This window comes from Symphalangus syndactylus, chromosome 1, assembly GCF_028878055.3.
Source record: "Symphalangus syndactylus isolate Jambi chromosome 1, NHGRI_mSymSyn1-v2.1_pri, whole genome shotgun sequence".
Taxonomy (NCBI): Eukaryota; Metazoa; Chordata; class Mammalia; order Primates; family Hylobatidae; genus Symphalangus; species Symphalangus syndactylus.
Genome location: NC_072423.2, coordinates 24,994,554 through 25,020,013, shown reverse-complemented (window position 1 = coordinate 25,020,013; position 25,460 = coordinate 24,994,554). Strand labels below are relative to the sequence as shown.

Sequence of the window (25,460 nt, the reverse complement as noted above, 5' to 3'; positions counted from 1 at the left end):
AAATTGAGTCCTGTTTTACCATGTCCCCCACCACACCCCCGCCCCACACACACAGTGTTCTGTGTCACCTTAGGAAAAAATGCTGTTTCCAAATAAGTTACTAAAGCCCTCATTATCACATTCAACAAAAATTTTCCAAGTGGCTACTATATGCCAGGCCCCTTCCAGCACTGGACTCAGCAATGTGATGCTCTGATATTTTTCTTTAATCTTAAATAATTCTTAGATCACGAAACATATATATCATAGGTATAATACTTTTATGAATTTCGGTTCTAGTCAGACTTTCTAAAAGTCTCATGACCTCGCCTGGATTAAACCAAAAAAATAAAAAAATAGTTCTGATTAGAGAAAAACCTGCTTTCTGAAAAAACAAGCAATTAAAACTACAAAGTGGAATTGATAGTATTTAGGTATTAAGTCTGGAAAACAGAAAGGTGCATGGGTTGTGTGGTAGGTGGAAATATGAATATAATCCTCAGGTTGGCATCCTTTCTCCATTGAGAAGAAAATAAGAAGTAGCCTGTATCAAAGCAGGAAGAGATTATGCTTATCTGAATTTTTTTGACAGTTAATATTACTAAACTAAATAAGCAGTTATATAGCACAATGGAAGGTGTGCATGTTTTGGAGACAGAGAGACCAGAGTTCAAATCCCAGCTCTGCTACTAACCAGGTTAGTGGCTTCAAACAAATAATAAAATCACTCTAGGCCTTACTTCTATTTCTGAAAAAGAGTAAGATTATTACTATCTCCAAATTGTGAAGATTGAGTGAGATACTGCATGCAAAGTGCAGGTACAAGGCACATGAGCCTTTAGTAACAACAGCTGTTAGCATAAAAAGCAGGGTGGAGGAGGAAAAGTTAATTAAGGGGTAATGTGTTACTCAGAATAGCCCAGGTTGTGCTATGGGAACAACTACCATGAAAATCTCAGTGGCTTAGCACAACTACAGTTAATTTCTTGCTCACATACAGCCTACTGTGTGTCTGAGCTCAGTGTCCCAGGCCGCCCTGCTCTGCATCTTACACCCTGTGGTTCTTTCTCAGTAACTACAGCAAGGAAAGAGCATGGAGACTCATACACCAGCTCATACAGACTTCTGCCTAGAAGTAACACAAATCACTATTGCTCAACTAAAGCAAATCACACACACATATCCACATTTAAGAGGATAGAAAAGTATAAGCCTTTAGTATGTCCAAAAAGGGAAGAAGAACCAGAAATATTGATGATCACTAATAATGTTTTCTTAGGTTAGGCTCTCAGAATTTTTTGTGATGTTCTAGACTCTTTCCTATGAAATATGAAACACATCCATGGGACCTCTGTGTTGGTGGTATTAGCTCTGAGAATCACTTCTTGCATGTCCTACTACGTCTCTCAAATTTTTCCTCTGCTGAAAATAATCTGAGCTTCGCGAAAGCGTATCTACTTTAGAATTCAAACCTACTCCAGGAAACTTGAGAACGTAGATTTTAAAAACGAAAACTCCCACAACACGTGAATATAAATGTAAACACACACACACACGTACACATCCCGACTTTGTAGAAAATATCTAATAATTTGACTAATCCCCTTTAAAACTGGAGGAAAGATTTCTAGTACTGATCAGGAACAAAGTTTCACCAAGTTCATATTAACTGCTTAAAGTGAGACCACCAACCCAGGAGAAATAACAAGGTGTGTCATATGATTAGGGGATTTCAAAGAAGCTTCTACTAAATGAGCAGGTTCTTTAGGAAACACAGGAGTTGGTGACTGCATTTCAGAGGCATAAAAGAAAATAGTAAAAGACGTGAATTCCAGCCAAAGTGGCAAAAATAAGTAATCTGCCACAGTCACACGGGCTCCTCAGCATTCTTTTCCTGGAGGCGCAAAGCAGCACTGGGGCCTTGGCAAGCTGCTGAGCAGGAACAAACAGGAACCACAAGTCACCAGTGATTGTTCTTTTCTGTCAAGCTTTCCCAGGGACATTTTTGTTAGATCTGAAGTCTGACAGTTTGCCTTGGGCACTTTATGTCACAAAGGATAAGACAGATTCAAAAAAAAAAAAAGGCTTTCTCTTCTAGGCCTCAGGCTTTTGCCTAAAAGCAAGCAAAAAGCGTGGTTTCTGAATCCAAATGCTGATCCAGGCAAACCTGCCATGGCTGACCACTACCAGGGAATATCTCACTATCCTCTTTCCTTCCTACACCCTGCCCCTGCCCCCTTGCTTTCCTCAATCCAAGAAATTAATTCATCTTCCCTTTTCCAATCCTGGAACCCCTCCTTCTTTCAGACAACACAGCGCGGATTCTAACCAGGAGGTCTGGTTTCCGGCAGCAGGAGCAGAGTGTCTTTCACTTGCCTATCCTGATAGCAGACAGCGGGCAGCCCGTGCTGAGCAGCACAGGCACACTGACCATCCAAGTGTGCAGCTGTGACGACGACGGCCACGTCATGTCCTGCAGCCCAGAGGCCTACATGCTCCCAGTCAGTTTGAGCCGGGGCGCCCTCATTGCCATCCTCGCCTGCATCTTTGTCCTCTTAGGTGAGTAAGGGGCTGCTTTCCCTTCCGTGGAGTCCTGCCAGTGCTCACCCAGACATCTGTTCATTACCTTCCTGACACAGCTATTCAGAACTGGTCTTCCACACCTTGCTTACTCAAAAGGTGGTAGAGTGAGGCTGCAAAAAACAGTAAAGAAACTGAGGACAGTCCCTTCTTCAAGGTGTCTGTGGCAAGATCAAAGCACATACACTTACAAAGTATCTACTATGAGCTGGGGCACCACACAAGGTGCTAGGATTAATAAAACAGACAAGTCCTGGCCTTCCTGAGTTTACTTCAGAACAAAGCAGGTTCATTTTGACATCACAGAATCAAAATTACAATTTAGACAGGATTTGATGATCACCTCTTCTAACCACTTCATTTAAGTAGTAGCTAAGTCACAAATGGGTAAGTGACAGGCTCAAAACCAAAGTCAGAGGCAGAGCCAGGGCTGAAATGCAGGCAGGCCATACACACTGGGCACCCCTGTGGCTCAACGGCACTGCCTTTCTCCTAAACGCTCATCCCGATTCTGGAGGTGGTATTACAGGGAAGGGAAGAGGGATAAGGTATCCTGGTTGGACAAGTGACAGGGATAGATGCCATTTCAAACAGGGCAGTCAGGGAATCCCTCACTGATACGACCTTTGAGCAGAGAGCTGAAGGAAGTGATGGTGCGAACCACACAGATTTCTGGAGAATAAGCTGTTTGGGGTGATTAGTACCCCTCCCAGGCACCATGGCCATCTTACCAGGAACAGTGACTAAACAGGGTCAGTTTGCCTCTGCTGATGAAATAAGGACATAACAGGCTAGTAGTGGGAGAGCACTACTGGGGTAAGGAACCCTTCCTTCTTCCTCTCAAGTCATACTGCAAGGTGGCTCCCCAACTCCCTGGTATGTAAGGCCATCCTTGCAATTCTTTTCTAATTCCACACTCAAAAACAGTGAAACAAAAACACCTAAACCAACTCTTGCAAAAAAAGAAAGTACCTGTACGTATATCCTTGCTCTTCTTATTGAACTAATCTATAGCATATATATCATGCTTAGAGAAAAACAGATTTAGTAGATACTAGTATTATTAATATAAAAGAAATCCGAGTTTTCTGATGGAAAAAGCCCTGAGGATTGAAATTAGAATAGAGGAACAGAAATTCACATACACCCTTGATCCCAAGTTCACCTCTATACCAAGAGACAGACCAAAGAAAGAAGTTCCCATGTAAAATCTCAACACTTGATTTTCCAGGTAGGTCTGTAGAATGTGCTTCTCAAAATACATTTAAAAACCCAACATGTGGTTCAATTTTGTTGTTTTAGTTCAGTCCTACGTAAAGAGAGAGAGTATAAATAAGTAACCTTTCTAAGTTCTTGGATCCCTGTGTCAGAGAAAATTGTTATGGTTTCTGGTCCCCAACTGCATTGACAAGTAAAACCTCCCTGCAATTCCTTGAGTTTCCATAAGGTGGCATTGGGAGTCCTTTAGCACAGAAGTGGACAACTTGTAAGAGGCCTTTGAAGAAACTTGTTCCTGGGAGGAATTTCCAGACTGGCTGTCCTTACTTCTATTTTTGGAAAATGTCGAAGTTAAAAGTTCACCCTGGCCCACAAAAAGCCATCATTACAGAAATACTGATTTAAAGAGACTGGCTTGGAGAGGCTCTCAAGTTAAAAATGGTGTGCAAGGGACAATTTATTTTATCCCTTCCCACCCATGATGATGTATTGTCTTTTGAACTGTACAAAAAAAGTAAACAGTTTTCAGGAGCTAAATTGAGCAGAGCTGTCATAAAATCCTCACAGTTTTAAGTACGCTTACTTCTAAGAGTACACATCCCACATTAAAAATAATTCATTAAACTTTAAGATTTGACTTGCATTTATCAACAAAATACTATATTTTATGGACAACTAAATAAATTAATTCTGACTTCCTGGGTTTTTTTTTCATGTCTCATATATGTATCTAGTTCCTAGAAAATCTCATAAGCTCTACGCACCATGCCTATAGTACACGAAGAATAAACCATCCCTAGAACTCATTCTCTTCTGTCAGAGAAGCCTTTCAGCTGAATAAGACCATCTTCCTCAAAATCTGATTTTCAGGGCATTATGTAATATTTGTTATTTAAATTAGATTACCTAAAAAAAAACAAGACATGTAGCAATCTTTATTTTTCAAGAGACAGACGAGTTCTATATAAACGGCCTAATTCTCCATGACCATCAGAATTCTCTCCAGCAAGGTACTCAAAAGACTTCCAAGTTTGCTTCCTAGCATTCTCCGAAATACCGCCCCTACCACTTCAAGGTCACCTCTGTGAAGCCCTACCCAGTCTCCCAAGTAAAATTCACTGGCCCTGCCTTTGTACTCTCCTGGTGACACTTGTGGCTCTAATAGCCCTTATCACTGTCTGACTTGCATTATCAGCATCCATAAGCTCCTTAGATTACAAGCTTACAAGAGCAGAATCCATGTCACACTCAATATTGTTTACCCATTGCTTAGCACAGAGCCTTAAAAATATTTGGGTTTAATAACTTTACTGAATCCTGCAAACACAGCATGCTCACTTCGAACCTCACGTCTCCAACCTGCATCAATCCAAATCACACTCCAACCTTTCACGCTTGATTCAAACCCACGCTTCCTTAGAGTCCTATTAGTCTCTTTTTTTCTAGGAATCCCACCCTCCTTTTAGTCCACGCCTCGTATTTTTGCACACAGGGAAAATACACACGAGCATATCATCGTTTCCTGTGTATGTTTTGTCACCAAAGCTATCCGGGAAGATATTATGTATTAATGTCATTAATTGCAATTTACAAAAAAGCACATCTACATCCAAAAAAATTTTAAAATCATTGTTGTGAGTTTTATTAGTCTGTCATCTTTTACTGCATGTATGAATGTACTCCACTTTTTCCCCTTGGATAAACTCGGGTCTTATTTTGCAGTGCTGTCAAACTGTCACTGTTCACCAGCTGTAACAAAGAACACCAGAAAAAAAAAATCAATACCAGTTCTACAGCTAAAACCTCAACACTCTTCCTGGAAAACGTTTTCAGTCAGAGAGATAAATAGCTCAATGCGATTATCTCTATCTCTCCTTTAAACCCCGGCGAACACATTCTAGGGGGTAAAAATGCATTTGTTGGGATAAAATTTTATCCAAACCTCCAAGGGCACATCTAACAGTGTGGTGTTTCTTTGATAACATGATGAATTATATAAAATGCTACCGCTCATTCTCTCCCTTCCATAAACACCCTTGGGTCCAGAAAGCCACAACCACCTCCCTAATGAAAGGCTTCACTGAGGAACCTGAGTTTATCGGACCCCAGGGATCACTTATGTTCTGTTGTTTTTCAGAGGAATAAAAAGACTACAACTTTGGTGCATACTTACTATGTGTGTCTCTATGCATATTAAGCATGATTATATACAGAGTAGAATCCTATTAAGATGCTAATATACGGAAGCAGAAGTCCATCTACATAATAAGACTTTCACATTACAAGAGAAGAAATGTATATTTATCATCATATAAACAGAGCACGTGATCTGGTCCTTAAGAGTATGTTGGTCCATAGCAGGCCTTCGTGCTTTGTTAATGGGATTTTAAATTGGGTGTGAGGTGTAGACACACACAATTTCAAAACAGCAAGCTGATGTTAAGCGACTATCTGCAACTTTTTCTAATTAAACCATCTGAAGAAATACAGGGCTTCATTGTCCACAACCTGACTTACAGAAAGAGAACAAGGTGGACTTAAATTAGAACTCCCCGAGGTTTCAGATATCCAAAAGCTATCTCTGAGCTCTCCACTCGGTAGCTCTTCCCCTACCCGTGGTGAATTAAGACTATTTCTACTCACCGCGCACACAGCCACATCTCCTCGGTAAACAGACTCTCCCTTTTGTTCCTGGCAGTGCTGGTGTTGCTCATTTTGTCCATGAGGCGGCACCGGAAACAACCATACATCATCGACGACGAGGAAAACATCCACGAGAACATCGTCCGCTACGACGACGAGGGCGGCGGCGAGGAGGACACCGAGGCCTTCGACATCGCCGCCATGTGGAACCCCCGGGAGGCGCAGGCGGGGGCCGCTCCCAAGACGCGGCAGGACATGCTGCCCGAGATCGAGAGCCTCTCGCGCTACGTGCCTCAGACGTGCGCAGTGAACAGCACCGTCCACAGCTACGTGCTGGCCAAGCTCTACGAGGCCGACATGGACCTGTGGGCGCCGCCCTTCGACTCCCTTCAGACGTATATGTTCGAGGGCGACGGCTCTGTGGCGGGGTCGCTGAGCTCCCTGCAGTCGGCCACGTCGGACTCGGAACAGAACTTCGACTTCCTGACGGACTGGGGGCCCCGCTTCCGGAAGCTGGCCGAGCTCTACGGGGCGTCGGAGGGACCCGCGCCTCTGTGGTGACGGAAGCCAGGAGGCAGGCGCGCGTCCAAATCCAGACGTTCTCCGCGGGTGCTTCGCGGACAAGGTGCAGCCGACCACACGAGCAATACTGTGCTGGAGAGTGAGAATGGGGGTGAGCAGGCGAACAGAGCTCTCTCTGGATCAGCTTTACTTGGGTAGATTAAGTTAAATAAGCAAAAGGAAACCCAGGAAGAAGAGGGCAGAATCTTTAATTACCTTTTTTTCTTTTCTTTTTGATTTTTCTGACACTGTGTGCGAAGACTTGGAGTCCAAGGTGTTATGACAAGGGTGGCTTTTCTCTGCCATTCATTAAGGCCTTTGTCACTTTTCCACCACAGAAAGGCTCTGGCCTTGGATACAGAGATGCCAGTTGAAAGCAGAAAGTTCTACTCTCATATCAGTTTTTTATCTTATTCTCCATTGAAGAGTTTTGCTGGCTCATCAAACCACAGAAACCAACCCACAAGGAAGAACAAAAAACTTGTTACTCAGTGAAATTAACCTACTTGTTCTGGGATGGATGGAATTTCCCGTAACCCTTTTAAGACAAGGTTAAAACTGAATCAGCCTTGCATGGGGGTGGGTGGGTGGGTGGGTGAAGGAAGAGGCATTGACTTTATGCTCAAGTTTAGTGGCTGATCCAAGAGATGTTGGCATTACAGCTCACCCAACGCCATCAAGTTAGAGTGCTCGTGTCTCCTCTCAGCTCTTTAACTGTGCCCCTGCAAAATTGTTCAGAGTGAAACCAGAAAAATCTGCCTCTTTTGCACTGTAGATGTCTCTTCCATGTGCCAAATGTGGAGATTAGATGCTACAAATGAAAGCCAAATAAATAAAAAAGAAGTATCTGACAAAAGCATGGGTTAGCGGGCTTTCCTAATCTGTGTGAGGTCAATCCAAGGGATGTTTACATACTGTAGATAACCTACTTGAACAAAAATCAGTATTATAGAGAATAAATGGATGTAAGAAAATTACATGTACAAGTTTTGTATATTTGTTAATAATTTTGGTAATAAATATGATGTACTGCATCTCAGTACCTTAGCATTTCTTTTAATAAAAGTTAAATAGAAGGAAAAGTCTATTGTGAATTTGTTTAATTGCTGAACAGGTAGAAAATGACTTTGTAATCCTGATCTAGCCTCAGGCTCCCGGGGTTGGGGCTAATTTGTAAGGCAAAAGCAATGGGAAAGAAGTGTGAGGCAGCATTCTATTTCAGTCGCTAACCATATGAACATTATGGTTCAAACTGCGAAGCTTTTAATGAACACCCTCCATTTCTTCATCCCTGAAAAGAGCAAAGGGTGGTTTGGTTCATTGTATCAATGATACAATGGTGAATTTAGCCCATATTTTTCATTTTGCAAAAGGGTATTACACATAACCCCCAATGAGGCAGGCTACTGTGCTACTTACATCTCTATTTCATTGGCAAATTGAGCTCACAGATGGTTGAAACCATATTTTATTCATCTTTCCTTTTGCTACAATAGTTAGCATACGCTTCTGCATACAGTAGGTGCTTAACACTTTGTGGCTACATGATGGGAGGGATCTCTATTTGACATTCTATTACTAAAAAATATTTTACACAACTATCCTCACAGTTAAGGACAAATTGTGAACAAAATCATTTCCTGAGAGCCTTGATTATAGCAACAGTTCTCAAATTTCAATGCATCAGAATCACTTGAAGAAACTGTTAAACTACCTCACCCCTAGAATTTATGATTCAGTCGATTTGGGGCAGTTTGTATTTCTAATATGTTCCCAGGAGATCCTGATGCTGCTGGTCCAGGATCCACATTTTGAAAACCTCTGGTATGTAGTTACTCACTCTCTAACACACACCAAGATAAAACTATATCCCATCTGTACTAGGTCGCATCTTCCCGCAGAGTGGTGTTGTGAATTGTTTTCTCAGTAAAACATGAACAGTTTACAGAAATGTATGAGAAAGCTGATGAGGGTCTGGGAGGCAGTAGGATGTGCTTTTTTGCATATTACACATTACATGGTAGCATTACATGGTAGCATTACATGGTAGCATTACATGGTAGCATTACATGGTACCATTACATGGTAGCATTACATGGTACCATTACATGGTACATTAACAGCCACCAAATTCTCTTCAGCCTTCAGCATACTAACCCTTTCTTCCCATGAAAGGCAGGCAGCTCTCACACATCCTCTTCAAGGATAGAGTGCAATGTAAAAATAAATACATTTAACAAAGCAAAAGAAAAAGCATGGACTTAAGTCCAAACTAGGCTTTACAATATACCAATTATATGGATGTGGGCAAATCAACCTCTATAACATTATTGCTTCCTACCGCAGCCCTGAGGATAATTTTGTGAGTATTTCACTTTGTATTGCTTGTGTTACAACTGAGAACAGCTGTTATCCTAACCACAGGGGGTTATCATGCCCCACATCCTGCAAATGTGGTCCCCATGATATTGGGCATGAAGTGATTAAGCAAAATCTCCTGAATCTTCTGGTCCCTGGGAGGATATTTAATGGTGTAATACAATGAGTGTGAATGAAGCACAAAACAGATCTATTTCAGCTTCATACTCTAAGCGAAGAGATTACCACTCCAAATGAGTTTTAAAATTCCCTTTCTACTGCCACAATGTAATACAAATGCCGATCCCCCTGGGAATAAAGAAAATGAAAACCATCATCATCTCTATACAGACAATGTGATCAGGTTAGGCCGGAGAGCTGTAAAATTATTCAGCCATTTCTTTGTCAACAGGTATGACAGCTAGCCTATAATTTACATGTTGGAGGGAAACAGGAGAATCTGTAGAAACCAATTGATGAGACTCAATCTGAAAATATATTCTGAATAAGAACACAAGCAAAGATAAAAATTAGCAATGAAAAACTTAAAAAAGAGAATTATCTAAAAAAGAGAATATTCAAGCATGGCACATAGCAAAGACAAAGATGGGGTGGTTCACACAAGAAAGAATCTATGAATCCTGAAAATGGAATTCAACAAGTTAAAAATCAGTGCAGGCACATTGATTAAAAGTTGTCATTAATTCACTAATAATGCAGAACTAGGCCTTGATGACAGAATTCACAGTATTTCCATATAGTGCTCGGACTATATGAATGTAGGACAGACACACTTTACAAGTAGTTCTCATTGCAGATTGACTCACTGTCATATCCGTTTGTCATTTTTACAATAAAGAACCTTCGACAGATTATTATATATAAATATCTGGATTGGGGAAGTTTCTGCTTTATTCTTAAAGATCAAGTTTCTGATAGAGGAAGTGGATAAAATTAGGCCAAGTGGTCCTCTTTTATTTATTTTTTATTTTTCTAAATTATACTTTAAGTTCTAGGGTACATGTACATAACGAGCAGGTTTGTTACATATGTGTACATGTGCCATGTTGGTGTGCTGCAACCATTAACTCATCATTTTCATTAGGTATTTCTCCTAATGCTATCCCTCCCCCCTCCCCTCACCCCACAACAGGCCCCGGTGTGTGATGTTCCCCACCCTGTGTCCAAGTGTTCTCATTGTTCAATTCCCAACTATGAGTGAGAACATGTGGTGTTTGGTTTTCTGTCCTTGCGAAAGTTTGCTCAGAATGATGATTTCCAGCTTCATCCATGTCCCTACAAAGGACATGAACTCATCATTTTTATGGCTGCATAGTATTCCACAGTGTATATGTGCCACATTTTCTTTATCCAGTCTATCATTGATGGACATTTGGGTTGGTTCCAAGTCTTTGCTATTGTGAATAGTGTCGCAATAAACATATGCATGCATATGTCTATATAGTAGCATGATTTATAATCCTTTGGGTATATACCCAGTAATGGGATTGCTGGGTCAAATGGTATTTCTAGTTCTAGATCCTTGAGGAATCGCCACACTGTCTTCCATAATGGTTGAACTAATTTACACTCCCACCAACAGTGTAAAAGTCTTACTATTTCTCCATATCCTCTCCAGCACCTGTTGTTTCCTGACTTTTTAATGATCGCCTTTCTAACTGGTGTGAGATGGTGTCTCATTGTGGTTTTGATTTGCATTTCTCTGATGGCCAGTGATGATGAGCATTTTTTCATGTGTCTGATGGCTGCATAAATGTCTTCTTTTGAGAAGTATCTGTTCATATCCTTCACCCACTTTTTGATGGGGTTGTTTGATTTTTTCTTGTAAATTTTTTAAGTTCTTTGTAGATTCTGGATATTAGCCCTTTGTCAGATGAGTAGATTGCAAAAATGTTCTCCCATTCTGTAGGTTGCCTGTTCACTCTAATGGTAGTTTCTTTTGCTGTGCAGAAGCTCTTTAGTTTAATTAGATCCCATTTGTCTATTTTGGCTTTTGTTGCCATTGCTTTTGGGGTTTTAGTCATGAAGTCCTTGCCCATGCCTATGTCCTGAATGGTATTGCCTAGGTTTTCTTCTAGGGTTTTTATGGTTTTAGGTCTAACATTTAAGTCTTTAATCCATCTTGAATTAATTTTTGTACAGGTGAAAGGAAGGGATCCAGTTTCAGCTTTCTACATATGGCTAGCCAGTTTTCCCAGCACCATTTATTGAATAGGGAATCCTTTCCCAATATCTTGTTTTTGTCAGTTTGTCAAAGATCAGATGGTTGTAGATGTGTGGTATTATTTCTGCGGGCTCTGTTTTGTTCCACTGGTCTATATCTCTGTTTTGGTACCAGTACCATGCTGTTTTGGTTACTGTAGCCTTGTAGTATAGTTTAAAGTCAGGTAGCATGATGCCTCCAGCTTTGTTCTTTTTGCTTAGGATTGTCTTGGCAATGCAGGCTCTTTTTTAGTTCTATATGAACTTTCAAGTAGTTTTTTCCAATTCTGTGAAGAAACTCATTGGTAGCTTGATGGGGATGGCATTGAATCTATAAATTACCTTGGGCACTATGGCCATTTTCATGATATTGATTCTTCCTATCCATAAGCCTGGAATGTTCTTCCATTTGTTTGTGTCCTCTTTTATTTAGTTGAGCAGTGGTTTGTAGTTCTCCTTGGAGAGGTCCTTGACATTCCTTGTAAGTTGGATTTCTAGGTATTTTATTCTCTTTGAAGCAATGGTGAATGGGACTGCACTCATGCTTTGGCTCTCTGTTTGTCTGCTATTGGTGTATAGGAATGCTTGTGATTTTTGTATATTGATTTTATATCCTGAGACTTTGCTGAAGTTGCTTATCAGTTTAAGGAGATTTTGAGCTGAGAATTTGGGATTTTCTAAATATACAATCATGTCATCTGCAAACAGGGACAATTTGACTTCCTCTTTTCCTAATTGAATACCCTTTATTTCTTTCTCTTGCCTGATTGCCCTGGCCAGAACTTCCAACACTATGTTGAATAGGAGTGGTGAGAGAGGGCCTCCCTGTCTTGTGCCAGTTTTCAAAGGGAATGCTTCCAGTTTTTGCCCATTCAGTATGATATTGGCTGTGGGTTTGTCATAAATAGCTCTTATTATTTTGTGATACGTCCCATCAATACCTAGCTTATTGAGGGTTTTTAGCATGAAGGGCTGTTGAATTTTGTTGAAGGCCTTTTCTGCATCTATTGAGATAATCATGTGGTTTTTGTCTTTGGTTCTGTTTATATGCTGGCTTATGTTTATTGATTTGCATATGTTGAACCAGCCTTGCATCCCAGGGATGAAGCCAACTTGATGGTGGTGGATAAGCTTTTTGATGTGCTGCTGGATTCAGTTTGCCAGTATTTTATTGAGGATTTTTGCTTCCATGTTCATAGGGGATATTGGTCTAAAATCCTCTTTTTTTGTTGTGTCTCTGCCAGGCTTTGGTATCAGGATGATGTTGGCCTCATAAAATGCATTAGGGAAGAGTCCCTCTTTTTCTGTTGATTGGAAAATTTCAGAAGGAATGGTACCAGCTCCTCTTTGTACCACTGGTAGAATTTGGCTGTGAATCCGTCTGGTCCTGGACTTTTTTTGGTTGGTAGGCTATTAATTATTGCCTCAATTTCAGAGCCTGTTATTGTTCTATTCAGGAATTCAACTTATTCCTGGTTTAGTCTTGGGAGGGTGTATGTGTCCAGGAATTTATCCATTTCTTCTAGGTTTTCTAGTTTATTTGCATAGAGGTGTTTATAGGATTCTCTGATGGTAGTTTGTATTTCTGTGGGATCAGTAGTGATATCCCCTTTATCGTTTTTTACTGCATCTATTTGATTCTTATCTCTTTTCTTCTTTATTAGTCTTGCTAGTGGTCTATTTTGTTGATCTTTTCAAAAAACCGGCTCCTGGATTCATTGATTTTTTGAAGAGTTTTTTTTTGTGTCTCTATCTCCTTCAGTTCTGCTCTGATCTTAGTTATTTCTTGCCTTTTGCTAGCTTTTGAATGTGTTTGCTCTTGCTTCTCTAGTTCTTGCTTCTCTAGGGTGTTTATTTTAGATCTTTCCTGCTTTCTCTTGTGGGCATTTAGTGCTATAAATTTCCCTCTATACACTGCTTTAAATGTGTCCCCAATATTCTGGTATGTTGTGTCTTTGTTCTCATTGGTTTCAAAGAACATCTTTATTTCTGCCTTCATTTTGTTATTTACCCAGTAGTCATTCAGGAGCAGGTTGTTTAGTTTCCATGTAGTTGTGCAGTTCTGAGTGAGTTTCTTAATCCTGAGTTCTAATTTGATTGCACTGTGGTCTGAGAGACAGTTTGTTAATATTTCTGTTTTTTACATTTGCTGAGGAGTGCTTTACTTCCAACTATGTGGTCAATTTTGGAATAAGTGCGATGTGGTGCTGAGAAGAATGTATATTCTGTTGATTTGGGGTGGAGAGTTCTGTAGATGTCTATTAGGTCCACTTGGTCCAGAGCTGAGTTCAAGTCCTGGATATCCTTGTTAACTTTCTGTTTCGTTGATCTAATGTTGACAGTGGGGTGTTAAAATATCCCATTATCATTGTGTGGGAGTCTAAGTCTCTTTGTAGGTCTGTAAGGATTTGCTTTATGAATCTGGGTGCTCCTGTATTGGGTGCATGTATATTTAGGATAGTTAGCTCTTCTTGTTGAATTGATCCCTTTACCATTATGTAATGGCCTTCTTTGTCTCTTTTGATCTTTGTTGGTTTAAAGTCTGTTTTATCAGAGACTAGGATTGCAACCCCTGCTTTTTTTTGTTTTGTTTTGTTTTCCATTTGCTTGGTAGATCTTCTTCCATCCCTTTATTTTGAGCCTATGTGTGACTCTGCATGTGAGATGGGTCTCCTGAATACAGCATACTGATGGGTCTTGACTCTTTATCCAATTTGACACTCTGTGTCTTTTAATTGGAGCATTTAGCCCATTTACATTTAAGGTTAATATTGTTATGTGTGAATTTGATCCTGTCATTATGATGTTAGCTGATTATTTTACTCATTAGTTGATGCAGTTTCTTCCTAGCATTGATGGTCTTTACAATTTGGCATGTTTTTGCAGTGGCTGGTACCAGTTGTTCCTTTCCATGTTTAGTGCCTCCTTCAGGAGGTCTTGTAAGGCAGGCCTGGTGGTGACAAAATCGCTCAGCATTTGCTTGTGTGTAAAGAATTTTATTTCTCCTTCACTTATGAAGCTTAGTTTGGCTGGATATGAAATTCTGGGTTGAAAATTCTTTTCTTTAAGAATGTTGAATATCGGCCCCCACTCTCTTCTGGCTTGTAGAGTTTCTGCAGAGAGATCCACTGTTAGTCTGATGGGCTTCCCTTTGTGGGTAACCCAACCTTTCTCTCTGGCTGCCCTTAACATTTTTTCCTTCATTTCAACCTTGGTGAATCTGATAATTATGTGTCTTGGGGTTGCTCTTCTCGAGGAGTATCTTTGTGGCATTCTCTTTATTTCCTGAATTTGAATGTTGGCCTGCCTTGCTAGGTTGGAGAAGTTCTCCTGGATAATATCCTGCAGAGTGTTTCCCAGCTTGGTTCCATTCTTCCCATCACTTTCAGGTACACCAATCAAACGTAGATTTGGTCTTTTCACATAGTCCCATATTTCTTAGAGCTTTGTTTCTTTTTTACTCTTTTTTCTTTAAACTTTTCTTCTCTCTTCATTTAATTTGATCTTCAGTCACTGATACCCTTTCCTCCACTTGATCGAATTGGCTACTGAAGCTTGTGCATGCATCACGTATTTCTCATGCCATGGTTTTCAGCTCCATCAGGTCATTTAAGGTCTTCTCTACACTGTTTATTCTAGTTAGCCATTCTTCTAATCTTTTTTCAAGGTTTTTAGCTTCCTTGCAATGGGCCCGAACATCCTCCTTTAGCTCAGAGAAGTTTGTTATTATCGATCTTCTGAAGCCTACTTCTGTCACCTCATCAAAGTCATTCTGTGTCCTGCTTTGTTCCATTGCTGGTGACAAGCTGCGATACTTCGGAGGAGAAGAGGTGCTCTGGTTTTTAGAATTTTCAGCTTTTCTGCTCTGGTTTCTTCCCATCTTTGTGGTTTTATATACCTTTGGTCTTTGATGATGGTAAACTACAGATGGGGTTTTGGTGTGGATGTCCTTTTTGTTGATATTGATGCTATTCCTTTCTGTTTGTTAGTTTTCCTTCTAACAGTCAGGACCCTCAGCTGCAGGTCTGTTGGGGTTTTCTGGAGGTCCACTCCAGACCCTGTTTGCCTGGGTATCACCAGCAGAGGCTGCAGAACAGCAAATATTGCAGAACAGCAAATGTTGCTGCCTGATCCTTCCTCCAGAAATTTCATCTCAGAGGGGCATCTGGCTATATGAGGTGTCAGTTGGCCCCTACTGGGAGGTGTCTCCCAGTTAGGCTACTCGGGGGTCAGGGACCCACTTGAGCAGGCAGTCTGTCTGTTCTCAGATCTCAAACTCCATGCTGGGAGAACCACTGCTCTCTTCATATCTCAGTTGGAAATGCAGAAATCAACCATGTTCTGCATCACTCACACCGAGAGCTGTAGACTGGAGCTGTTCCTATTTGGCCATCTTGGAGCTCAGTCGTGGTCCTCCTTTAAAATGACCTTCTGGTGACTTTTTTATCTCTTGTGATTCATGTTATGCAAAAATACACATGAATACTAATTTATATACTATGTAATTAACTATAACGCCAACCCAATTTTTCTTACATCTTTCTTCCTGGGACAGGAAGCTGGCAAATCCTACCTCATTTTTTTGGCCACACAGTTAGTTTTATAAAGATGATCAGATGACTGATGATGAGAGAGTTTCTTCCACTCTATTGCTTTAGCTACTGTGATCACCTTCCTGGTGCCTATGATGCCAAGCGCTCTATCTCCTATCCCAGAAAGCCTTACATCACTTATCTGAGAGTAGCCACTCTCAAAAACTGGTACAACTACCTATAGAATCTTCTCTAATCTTTTGAGAGGGCTGGATCCTTGGTCTTTTTTACTGTTATTTCCACTTCTTCCCCTTCTTTCCTATCACCCATTTCAGTTACCATCGCTGCTGCATAAAAAATTTTTTAATTAAAAAAGCTGGTGAAAATGATAACCATTTTATTATGCTTATAGGTTCTGTGGGTCAGGAATTCAGAAAGGGTACATCTGACACTTTGTGACTCTCTGTCTCCGCTCCACAGTGTCTGGGGTCTCAGCCAGGAAGGGTCAAAAGCTGAGGGTGATTCACAGGCTAGGACTTGACACATCCATTCGTTCATTCACCCACATCTTGGTGGTTGACACTGATTATCAACAAGGATATCAAATGGAGCAATTGTCAGCCAAACCTTGGTATGTAGCTGCTTGGGCATCCTCCCAGCATGGAGGCTGAGTCACAAGAGTATAAACATCACAAGAAAACCAAGCAGAAGCTAAATCACCTTTCATGACTTCAGAAGTCATGGAGCATTACCTCTATGGCAGTCACAAGCTTCCCCATATTGAAGAAGAGGGAATGTGGGCTCCACCTCTCAGTGAGAAGAGTGTCAGAGCTAGATCTATATTATTATAAGAAATAACATTGCCCATTGTTGGAAAATACAATCTGCCATATTGTCTTTTCTTTTTTTAATACCCTGCCTCTTTTTCTTACTCCAGGAAATCACTTTTGGTTCCATTCACCATTTCCTTTCTTCCACTCCCTTTCTTTGTTATAGAATATATTATTTCCATAGATATATTATTATTCTTTGAAATTCAGCACTCTCCCTACCACAAAGTACTTTCAGAAGTAAATGAATATTTCATGAAAACACCTAGCAAAATATCTGATGCATAAGAAGCATTCAATATATATATTTTATTGAGGTATAATTGACCTCAATAAAAGGTCAATTATATTGAATTTTTACTGAGGTATAATAAACTTCACTTATCTAAATCATAGAATTTGTTAAGTTTTGACATATGTGTACACCGATGAAACCATCACCACACTCACAATGGTGAGTATACCTGTCACCCCCAAAAGTTTTCTCCTGCCCCTCTATAACACCTCCCTCCCATCCTGATCTACTCCCCTCCAACCCCAAGCAGCTGCTGCTATGCTTTCTATGACTACAGATTGGTTTGCATATTCTAGACTTTTATATAAATGGAATCATGCAATAGATACTTTTTTCTTTGATCTCACCTCTTTCACTCATTGTCATTATTTTGGTATTCATCAGTGTCATTGTGTATATCAATAGTTTATTGGGTTTTGTTGCTGAGTAACATTTCATTGTATAGCTATAGGACAATTTGTTTATTGATTTGCATATGGTTGGATAATTGGGCTGTTTGCAGTTTTTGGCTATTGTAAGCAAAGTTGCTATGAACATTTATGTATGAGTCTTCATGTGGACATGTATTTCCTCTTCTTGGTAAATGCCTAGGTGTGGAATGGATGGGATATACAGTAGGTATATGCTTTAAGAAAAAAAAAACCTGCAAAACTGCTTTCCAAAGTGTTTTTACCATTTTCTATTCCCACCAGCAATAAATGAAAGTTTCATTTTTTTTCACATCCACACCAACACTTGGTGTGGCTGGACTTTTTATAATAGGAGAGTTGTGGCATCTCACTGTGGCTTTAGCTTACAATATCCTAGTGATTGATAATGTCAAGCATCTTCTCATGTGCTTTTTTGCCATCCATATATCTGCTTTGATTCTGTTTCCAGATGTTTTGTCCATTTTTAATTGGGTTGTTTCTTATTATTGAGTTCTGAGATTTATTTATATTTTCTGGGTACAAATTCCTTATATACTTTATATGCTTTTTTATGTTTTAGATGCTTTTTAAAAATTACTTACATGCTTTGCAAAGATATAGTCCCAGTCTGTAGTTTGCATTTTTATTCTCTTATCTTTGAAAAGTCAGAAGTTTTTGAGTTTGATAACATCCAGTTTATTATTTTGTTTTTCATTTATGGATTGTACCCTTGGTGTCATTTCTAACAAACCTTTATCTAACTCAAGGTCACAAAGTTGTTTTTCCATGTTCTCTTCTGGAAGTTTTGTGCTTTTAGGTTTTACGTTTAGGTCTATATTCATTTCTGAGTTTATTTTTGTAGATTGTTAGGTATGATCAATGTCCTTTTTTTATTTTTTATTTTGTTTTGTTTTGCATATGGGTATACAATTGCTCTGGCACCATTTATTGAAAAGGGCTATCTTTTTTCCACTGCATTGTCTTTGAGCCTTGTTGTGGGTTGAACTGTGTCCTCTAAAAAGATATGTTTAAGTCCTAACACCCAGTATCTGGGAATGTGACCTTATTTGGAAATTGGGTCTTTGTTTATTGACATAAAATAAGATGAGGTCATGCTGGATTACAGTGGGTCCTAATCCAATGACCGGTATCCTTATAAAAAGAGGGAGATTTGTACACTGAGACAAGAGACACAGAGAAGATACCATGTTGACGATGGAGACAGAAATTGGAGTGATGCTGCTACACACCAAGGAAGGCCAAGGACTGTTGGTAATACCAAAAGTTGGGAGGGAAGCCTGGTACACATTCTCCCCCAACACCTCCAAGAGGAACCATGCCTGCCAACACCTTGACTTCCTACTTCTGGCCTCCAGAACCATGACATTTTTTAGTCTTCAACTCCTATTTTAAGTTCAGGGGTACATGTGCAGGATGTACAGTTTTGTTACATAGGTAAACGTATACCATGGTAGTTGGCTGCACAAATCAACCCATCACCTATTTATTAAGCCCAGCATTCTTCCTGATGCGTTCCCTCCTCCCACCCTCCCCAACAGGCCCTAGTGTGTGTTGTTCTTCACCATGTGTCCATATGTTATCATCATTCAGCTCCCATTTATAAGTGAGAACATGCAGTGTTTGGTTATCTGTTCCTGCATTAGTTTGCTGAGGATAATGGCTTCCAGCTCCATCCATGTCCCTGCAAAGGACATGATCTCATTCCTTTTTATGGCTGCATAGTATTCCATAGAATATATGTACCACATTTTCTTTATCTAGTCTATCATTGATGAGCAGTTGGGTCAATTCCATGTTGCTATTGTGAATAGTGCTGCAATGAACATACATGTGCATGTATCTTTATAAAAGAATGATTTATATTCCTCTGGGTATATACTCAGTAATAGGATTGCTGGGTCAAGTGGTATTTCTGCCTTTAGGCCTTTAAGAAATTGCCACACTGCTTGCCACAATGGTTGAACTAATTTATACTCCCACCAACAATGTAAATGCATTCCTTTCTCTGCAAACTCAGCAGCATCTGTTGTTTTTTGACTTTTTAATTATCACCATTCTGACTGGTGTGAGACGGTATCTCATTGTGATTTTGATTTGCATTTCTCTAATGATCAGTGATGTTGAGTTTTTTTTCCATATGTTTGTTGGCCATATGCATGTCTTTTGAGAAGTGCCTGTTCATGTCCTTTGTCCACTTTTTAATGGGTTTTTTCTTGTAAATTGGTTTATTAGACCTTTGTTAGATGGATAGATTGCAAAAATGTTCTCCCATTTTGTAGGTTGTCTGTTCATCCTGATGATAGTTTATTTTGTTGTGCAAAAGCTCTTTAATTAGATCACATTTCTCAATTTTTGCTTTTGTTGCAATTGCTTTTTGTCATGAAATCTTTGCCCATGTCTGTGTCCTGATTCATTTGCCTAGATTTTCTTCTGCAAAAATGTTCTCCCATTCTGTAGGTTGTCTGTTAGCCCTGATGATAGTTTATTTTGTTGTGAAAAAGCTCTTTAATTAGACTGCATTTGTCAATTTTTGCTTTCGTCGCAATTGCTTTTGGAATTTTTGTCATGAAATCTTTGCCCATGCCTATGTCCTGATTGATATTGCCTAGATTTTCTTCTAGGATTTTTATAGTTTTGGGTTTTAAGTCTTTAACCCATCTTGAGTTAATTTTTGTATAAGGTGTAAGTAAGGGGTCCAGTTTCAATTTTCCACATATGTCTAGCCAGTTCTCCCAGAACAATTTATTAAATAGGGAATCTTTTCCCCATTGCTTGTTTTTGTCAGATTTGTTGAAGATCAGATGATTGTAGGTGTGTGGTCTTATTTCTGAGTTCTGTATTCTGTTCCATTGGTCTATGTGAGTTTTTTGTACCAGTACCATGCTGCTTTGGTTACTGTAGCCTTGTAGTATAGTTTGAAGTCAGGTAGTGTGATGCCTCCAGCTTTGTTCTTTTCGCTTAGGACTGTCTTGGCTATTTGGGCTCTTTTTTGGCAGAACCATGAGATTTTTAAGCCACCCAGTTTATGGCAGTTTGTTACAGCCACCCTAAGATATATACATACATAATGTACACGTAAATGTATGTAACATTTTAATCTATTTAAACATTAAAAATAATGAAACACAAGGCTTTTGTGTGCCTTTGCAACTTTGACTGTACCTACAACACATGCATAACACACACACACACACGCACCAGTTTACCTATTAACTAGTGCATTCATTTTGTGAGATTTTCTTTTTAACTATAACTTTGCCATCACACATAGTTTGAGTGCATAGAGAGGACCTCTGAATGTGCCACTGAAGTCTGGCAGGCCACAGTGGCAGTATTCCTCTCTAGCTGACTTGGCAGTGTGTGAGCAGCTCTCTCACGATGCCAGACAGGGGGTAGGGAAGAATGAATCACCAGATGGCTGAAAAGAGACACTTCCATTTGTGTGACCCCACCGATATGGGCCATGCAGAGAGATTGCTGAGACTGGAGACAGGCCCACGCTTGCTGGAAACAGTACTCAGTGCCCCTGGGTCCTCAGGTACAACAGCAAAGAAACGGTGTTCAGAAAGGTGCTCCACACCCTGCTTGACTACAGAGCATATGGACCAGGCTGGTGAATTCCCCCTTGCCATGATTCTGTAAGTGAAGAGCTGCCCTACAAAGTGAAAGAATTAACCTTCAAAGAGCAGGCTGTGTGGTTTCCTTCTGTCTCTCATGCTTGACATTCCCTGGCTGCCCCAAGAACCTGATGCAATCCTTTGCGTTTCCCTGCCAGGCCCATATGCAATGACGTTCACTCATCCTGATTTCTTTTCTTCCCTAGCCTACTGAGGGGCACTCGCAGTCTGGCCTGGTGTCTACCCCCAGGATTAGCTTCATCAACCTCAAATTTTTACATTTGCCAGTGACTTTTTGGGACTTTGACTAATGGACTGTATGATGGTCAGTACAAGACAAGATTCTCAAATGAAAGTCATTACCTGAGGATATATATTAACTATACCCAAGAGGCACACTGGGCCTCATCAGCATTCTCCAGGCTGACATCCCCACTGCTGAGCTGCAAGGTTTAGAAAAAGGAGTGGAGAGGGAAGATGCCAACTATTGAGCACCTACTATATGGAAGCACCGTGCTAGGTACTTGCACATACATTGCCATATTAAAAAATAAACTAAGCAAAAACCTGAAACCAGAAAAGGAAATGGAGGCTGTGTGTGAAACACTCGCCTTGGATAAGGATATCATTGCCTCCTCCAAGAATAGTAACGCATAGAATGTTCTCTGAGAACATTACTGACCTTTGATTGTTGATACTCCCTCTAAACCTTAAGCTCTAGAGAACTGAAGATTGGCCCCAACAGTGAGGAGTAAAACCAGGGAAGGACACTGGTATGAATCCTCTGAGAATCAGTGAGTGATCATTATTTCAAAATTCCACTCTTCAGTTCTTTCCTGAAAGCATGATTTCACTATAATATGTAAAGATTTAAAAAAATAGATGTCAGCCAGGTGCTGTGGCTCATGCCTGTAATACCAGCACTTTGGGAGCCAAGGTGGGTGGATCACCTGAGTCAGGAGTTCGAGAATAGCCTGGCTAACATGGCAAAACTCTGTCTCTACTAAAAATACAAAAATTAACTGGGCGTGTTGACAGGTGCCTGTAATCCCAGCTACTCAGGAGGCTGAGATAGGAAAATCGCTTGAACCTAGGAGGCGGAGGTTGCAGTGAGCTGAGATCGTGCAGCTGCACTCCAGCCTGAGAGACAGAGCAAGACTTTATCTCTTTAAAAAAAAAAATAATAATAGATGTCATCATGTAGGATTTTGTTATCAGGGACCTTGTATACCCAGGTTAATTGTCTCTCAAAAGAGCAGAGGTCTCTTTCTGGAGGACATGGGCACACAGCCATATTTGCAGTATGTCCCTACCCTAAAAACAGGTACAAATACTCTGTAAACTCAAGGCCACGAGCCACATCCAGACTCTGACATGGATCTAAGCATATGCCATGTATATCTTAGGCACATTTGGCAAACAGATTATTTATGGGACTTGGCAGAGAAGTCTTTATTAGGGTTTTTAGTCACAGTCTTCATGACAGCACCCACTGTGACATTGAGCAGGTAAAGTGAATAATAATATGTGCAACTTGGAAGGTCAATTCTTGCTCATATTTCTAATTATTAAATACACCATAATTGAGGGCCTCCCTGTAGAACAGTGTCCTGCTGTGAAGATAGACTGTTCATTATTCAAAGTTGTTCTTTTGTTGCAGGCAACAATAACAGCACAGCACATGTGGAAACCCTGTTGCTATTATTAGCTAGAGCACCCTTTTCTCAAAGAAAATAAGACAAGGTTTTTTGGCTTCTAGTACTTGTTTCTTCTCTTTTTATTCCAGTGCCATCCTCACTGTTAGAGTTCATTGGCGAATCTCAACGCTCCACCAAAATATAACTGTATCAAGGATCATCCTTTGGTGTCACCTTAATTGGTTTGTTTCCCTTCTGACCAAACACTTTTCCATGAGGAGAAAGAAAATCATGGGAACCTCCATTTGATCTAAAAGAGAAGAAACAAAATTTGAGGTTGCACAAATAGAAATTCACAGCATAGAAGTTTCTATAGGCTCTCCCTAGCCAAAGTTAGACTGTTGACGGCTGTTGTGAGACCTCGGTTCTTGTCTTCTTAGTTTAAGATAATTTAAACAAGAGACATACAGCAAAGGAGATAGTGTGGAACAATTTGCTGCAAAGGAAAAAAATATATATTTTGAAATTTAGGCACAGGGCTGGGAGCAGTGGCTCATGCCTGTAATCCCAGCATTTTGGGAGGCCAAGGCGGGCAGATCACCTGAGGTCAGGAGTTCGAGACCAGCCTGGCCAGCATGGCGAAACCCCTTCTCTACTGAAAATACAAAAAAATTAGCCAGGTGTGTTGGCACATGCCTGTAGTCCCAGCTACTCGGGAGGCTGAGGCAGGAGAATCACTTGAATCTGGGAGGCAGAGGTTGCAGTGAGCCAAGGTCAAGCCACTGCACTTTAGCCTGGGCAACAGAGCCTGACTCCATCTCAAAATAAATAAATGATTAAAAAATTAGAGTTAGGTGCAGAATGGACAGTACATCCTGAGAAAGAGAGAATAGAGGGTGGGCTGCTCATAAGGATGAGACAGCATTGATTCTTGCTGGAGAAACTCCCTTTATGGGAATTTATATGATTGTTCATAAGGAAGTAGGAAGAGGTGTTACTAGTAAGCATGTTCTGGGTGGTCCTCTGGGTACACATGCATAGTAGCTGTCCATGTTTGTTCATACATTACATGTCTCATTAGCATCTTAAATCTCCCCCAAGGGGTGTATCTTTTACTATCATAATGAGCAAAGGGTCACTGTGAGGACAGGTAAAATCAAAATGCACAGGCTCTCTATGGGGAAAATTCCCTACTGAAGATAGCGTTGCTTGAATGAGCTCAGTTACAATGTAAATGCTGAGATTTGTTTTGTTGATTGTATGATCACCAAGGTTGCTGCATCCCAAGAACATGGTTACTTCCCTGGATACCTCTCCTGCCTCAAAAGTAGATGTAAAAATGCCAATACAGGAGAAATGTGGCCATCTAACTGAAGAACACATTAATTGTATTACTCAACTATCCTTGGCCAAGTTTTCTAATAAGGCCTAAGTGGATAAACTACATGAATAGCAAGCTTAAGTAGATATATTATTTTTATAGCCTGTGTGGTAAATAGCACACTTGAGAGCCTAAATTATCGAATACTAATCCTAAAACTCTTCAAGGGATGGCCATAGATCCTTTGTCCTTCTATTTTCAGTCTTTGATTACAAATAGCACTATTACCCATGGCCATGTTCTAAGAGGCTTCTCAGCATCGTATTCAGTTGTTTGGTCAAAGTTCCACACTGCAGGAGAGAGTTCTCACTCTCCCGAACTGAAAAGAATGATGGCGCCAATGTGTAGGAACTCTAAAGCACAAGAAATCTGCATCTTGATGTGGTAGTCATTAGGGCTGTTCCCAGATATTCCAGTACTCCTCTGTTATAAACTGCATTCTTGTGTTTATAAATTCATATGTTGAAATCCTAACTTCCAATGCAATAGTATTAGGAGGTGGGGCCTTCTGGAAGGTAATTAGGTTTAAATGAGTTCATGAGGGTGGAACCCCCATCATGAGATTATTGACCTTATAAAAAGAAAAAGAGACTAGAGCTTACTCTCTTGGCCACGTGAGGACACAGCAAGACAGCAGCTGAGCACAAGCCAGGAAGAGAGACCACATCAAAAACCAAATCTGCTGGTGCCTTGATTTTAGACTTCCCTGCCTCCAGGGCTGTAAGAAATAAATATCATTTAAGCCACCCAGTCTATGATGTTCTAACAGCCCAAACTGACTAAGACATCCTCCTTCCAGGTACACAGTGGGACTGCATTTTGTCACTTCTTTATAGTTAAATATGGCTGTGTGACTCCATTTAGCTAATGAAATATGAACATGATCCCTAAGAGCTAGTGCATGATTTGCTATGTTCTCTTCTCCCTGCTATGGTGACCTTTATAGCCTATGCCGAGATGGCGCCTCTGCTGCTTGGGGTCTCTGAGCGACTGTGTTGAGTAGACATAACAGCTGTCACATGACAGAGACATCAACTTTTATAGTGCTAAGCTACTAAGATTTTGGAGTTATTTGTTATTTCAGCATAACTTAGCCTATCCTGACTGATACAACAATTGTTAACTTCTCTTAAGAAGAGAAACTAACCGTATTAATCTATTCTCACACTGCTAAT

General features: G+C 40.3%; 1 protein-coding gene and 1 long non-coding RNA gene across 4 annotated transcripts in view; one reads left to right on the top strand and one right to left on the bottom strand.

The window, feature by feature from the left end:
- CDH20 (cadherin 20) overlaps nt 1–8,075 on the top strand; it is a 221,863-nt gene extending 213,788 nt beyond the window's left edge. For 2 of the 3 annotated variants that reach the window (XM_055297437.2, XM_055297441.2), the window contains 2 exons: nt 2,287–2,538; nt 6,476–7,580. In XM_055297437.2, the coding sequence (XP_055153412.1) occupies nt 2,287–2,538; nt 6,476–6,981 (758 nt within the window). In that variant the 3' untranslated portion in view covers nt 6,982–7,580. Of the gene's footprint in view, nt 1–2,286; nt 2,539–6,475 lie in introns of all 3 variants that reach the window. The other variant, XM_055297447.2, reaches the window with a different exon arrangement.
- A 14,599-nt stretch (nt 8,076–22,674) lies between these two features.
- LOC134736800 (uncharacterized) overlaps nt 22,675–25,460 on the bottom strand; it is a 181,926-nt gene continuing 179,140 nt past the window's right edge. The window contains exon 3 of the long non-coding RNA XR_010121085.1: nt 22,675–23,214. This is a non-coding gene — a long non-coding RNA (uncharacterized lncRNA). The remainder of the gene's footprint in view (nt 23,215–25,460) is intronic.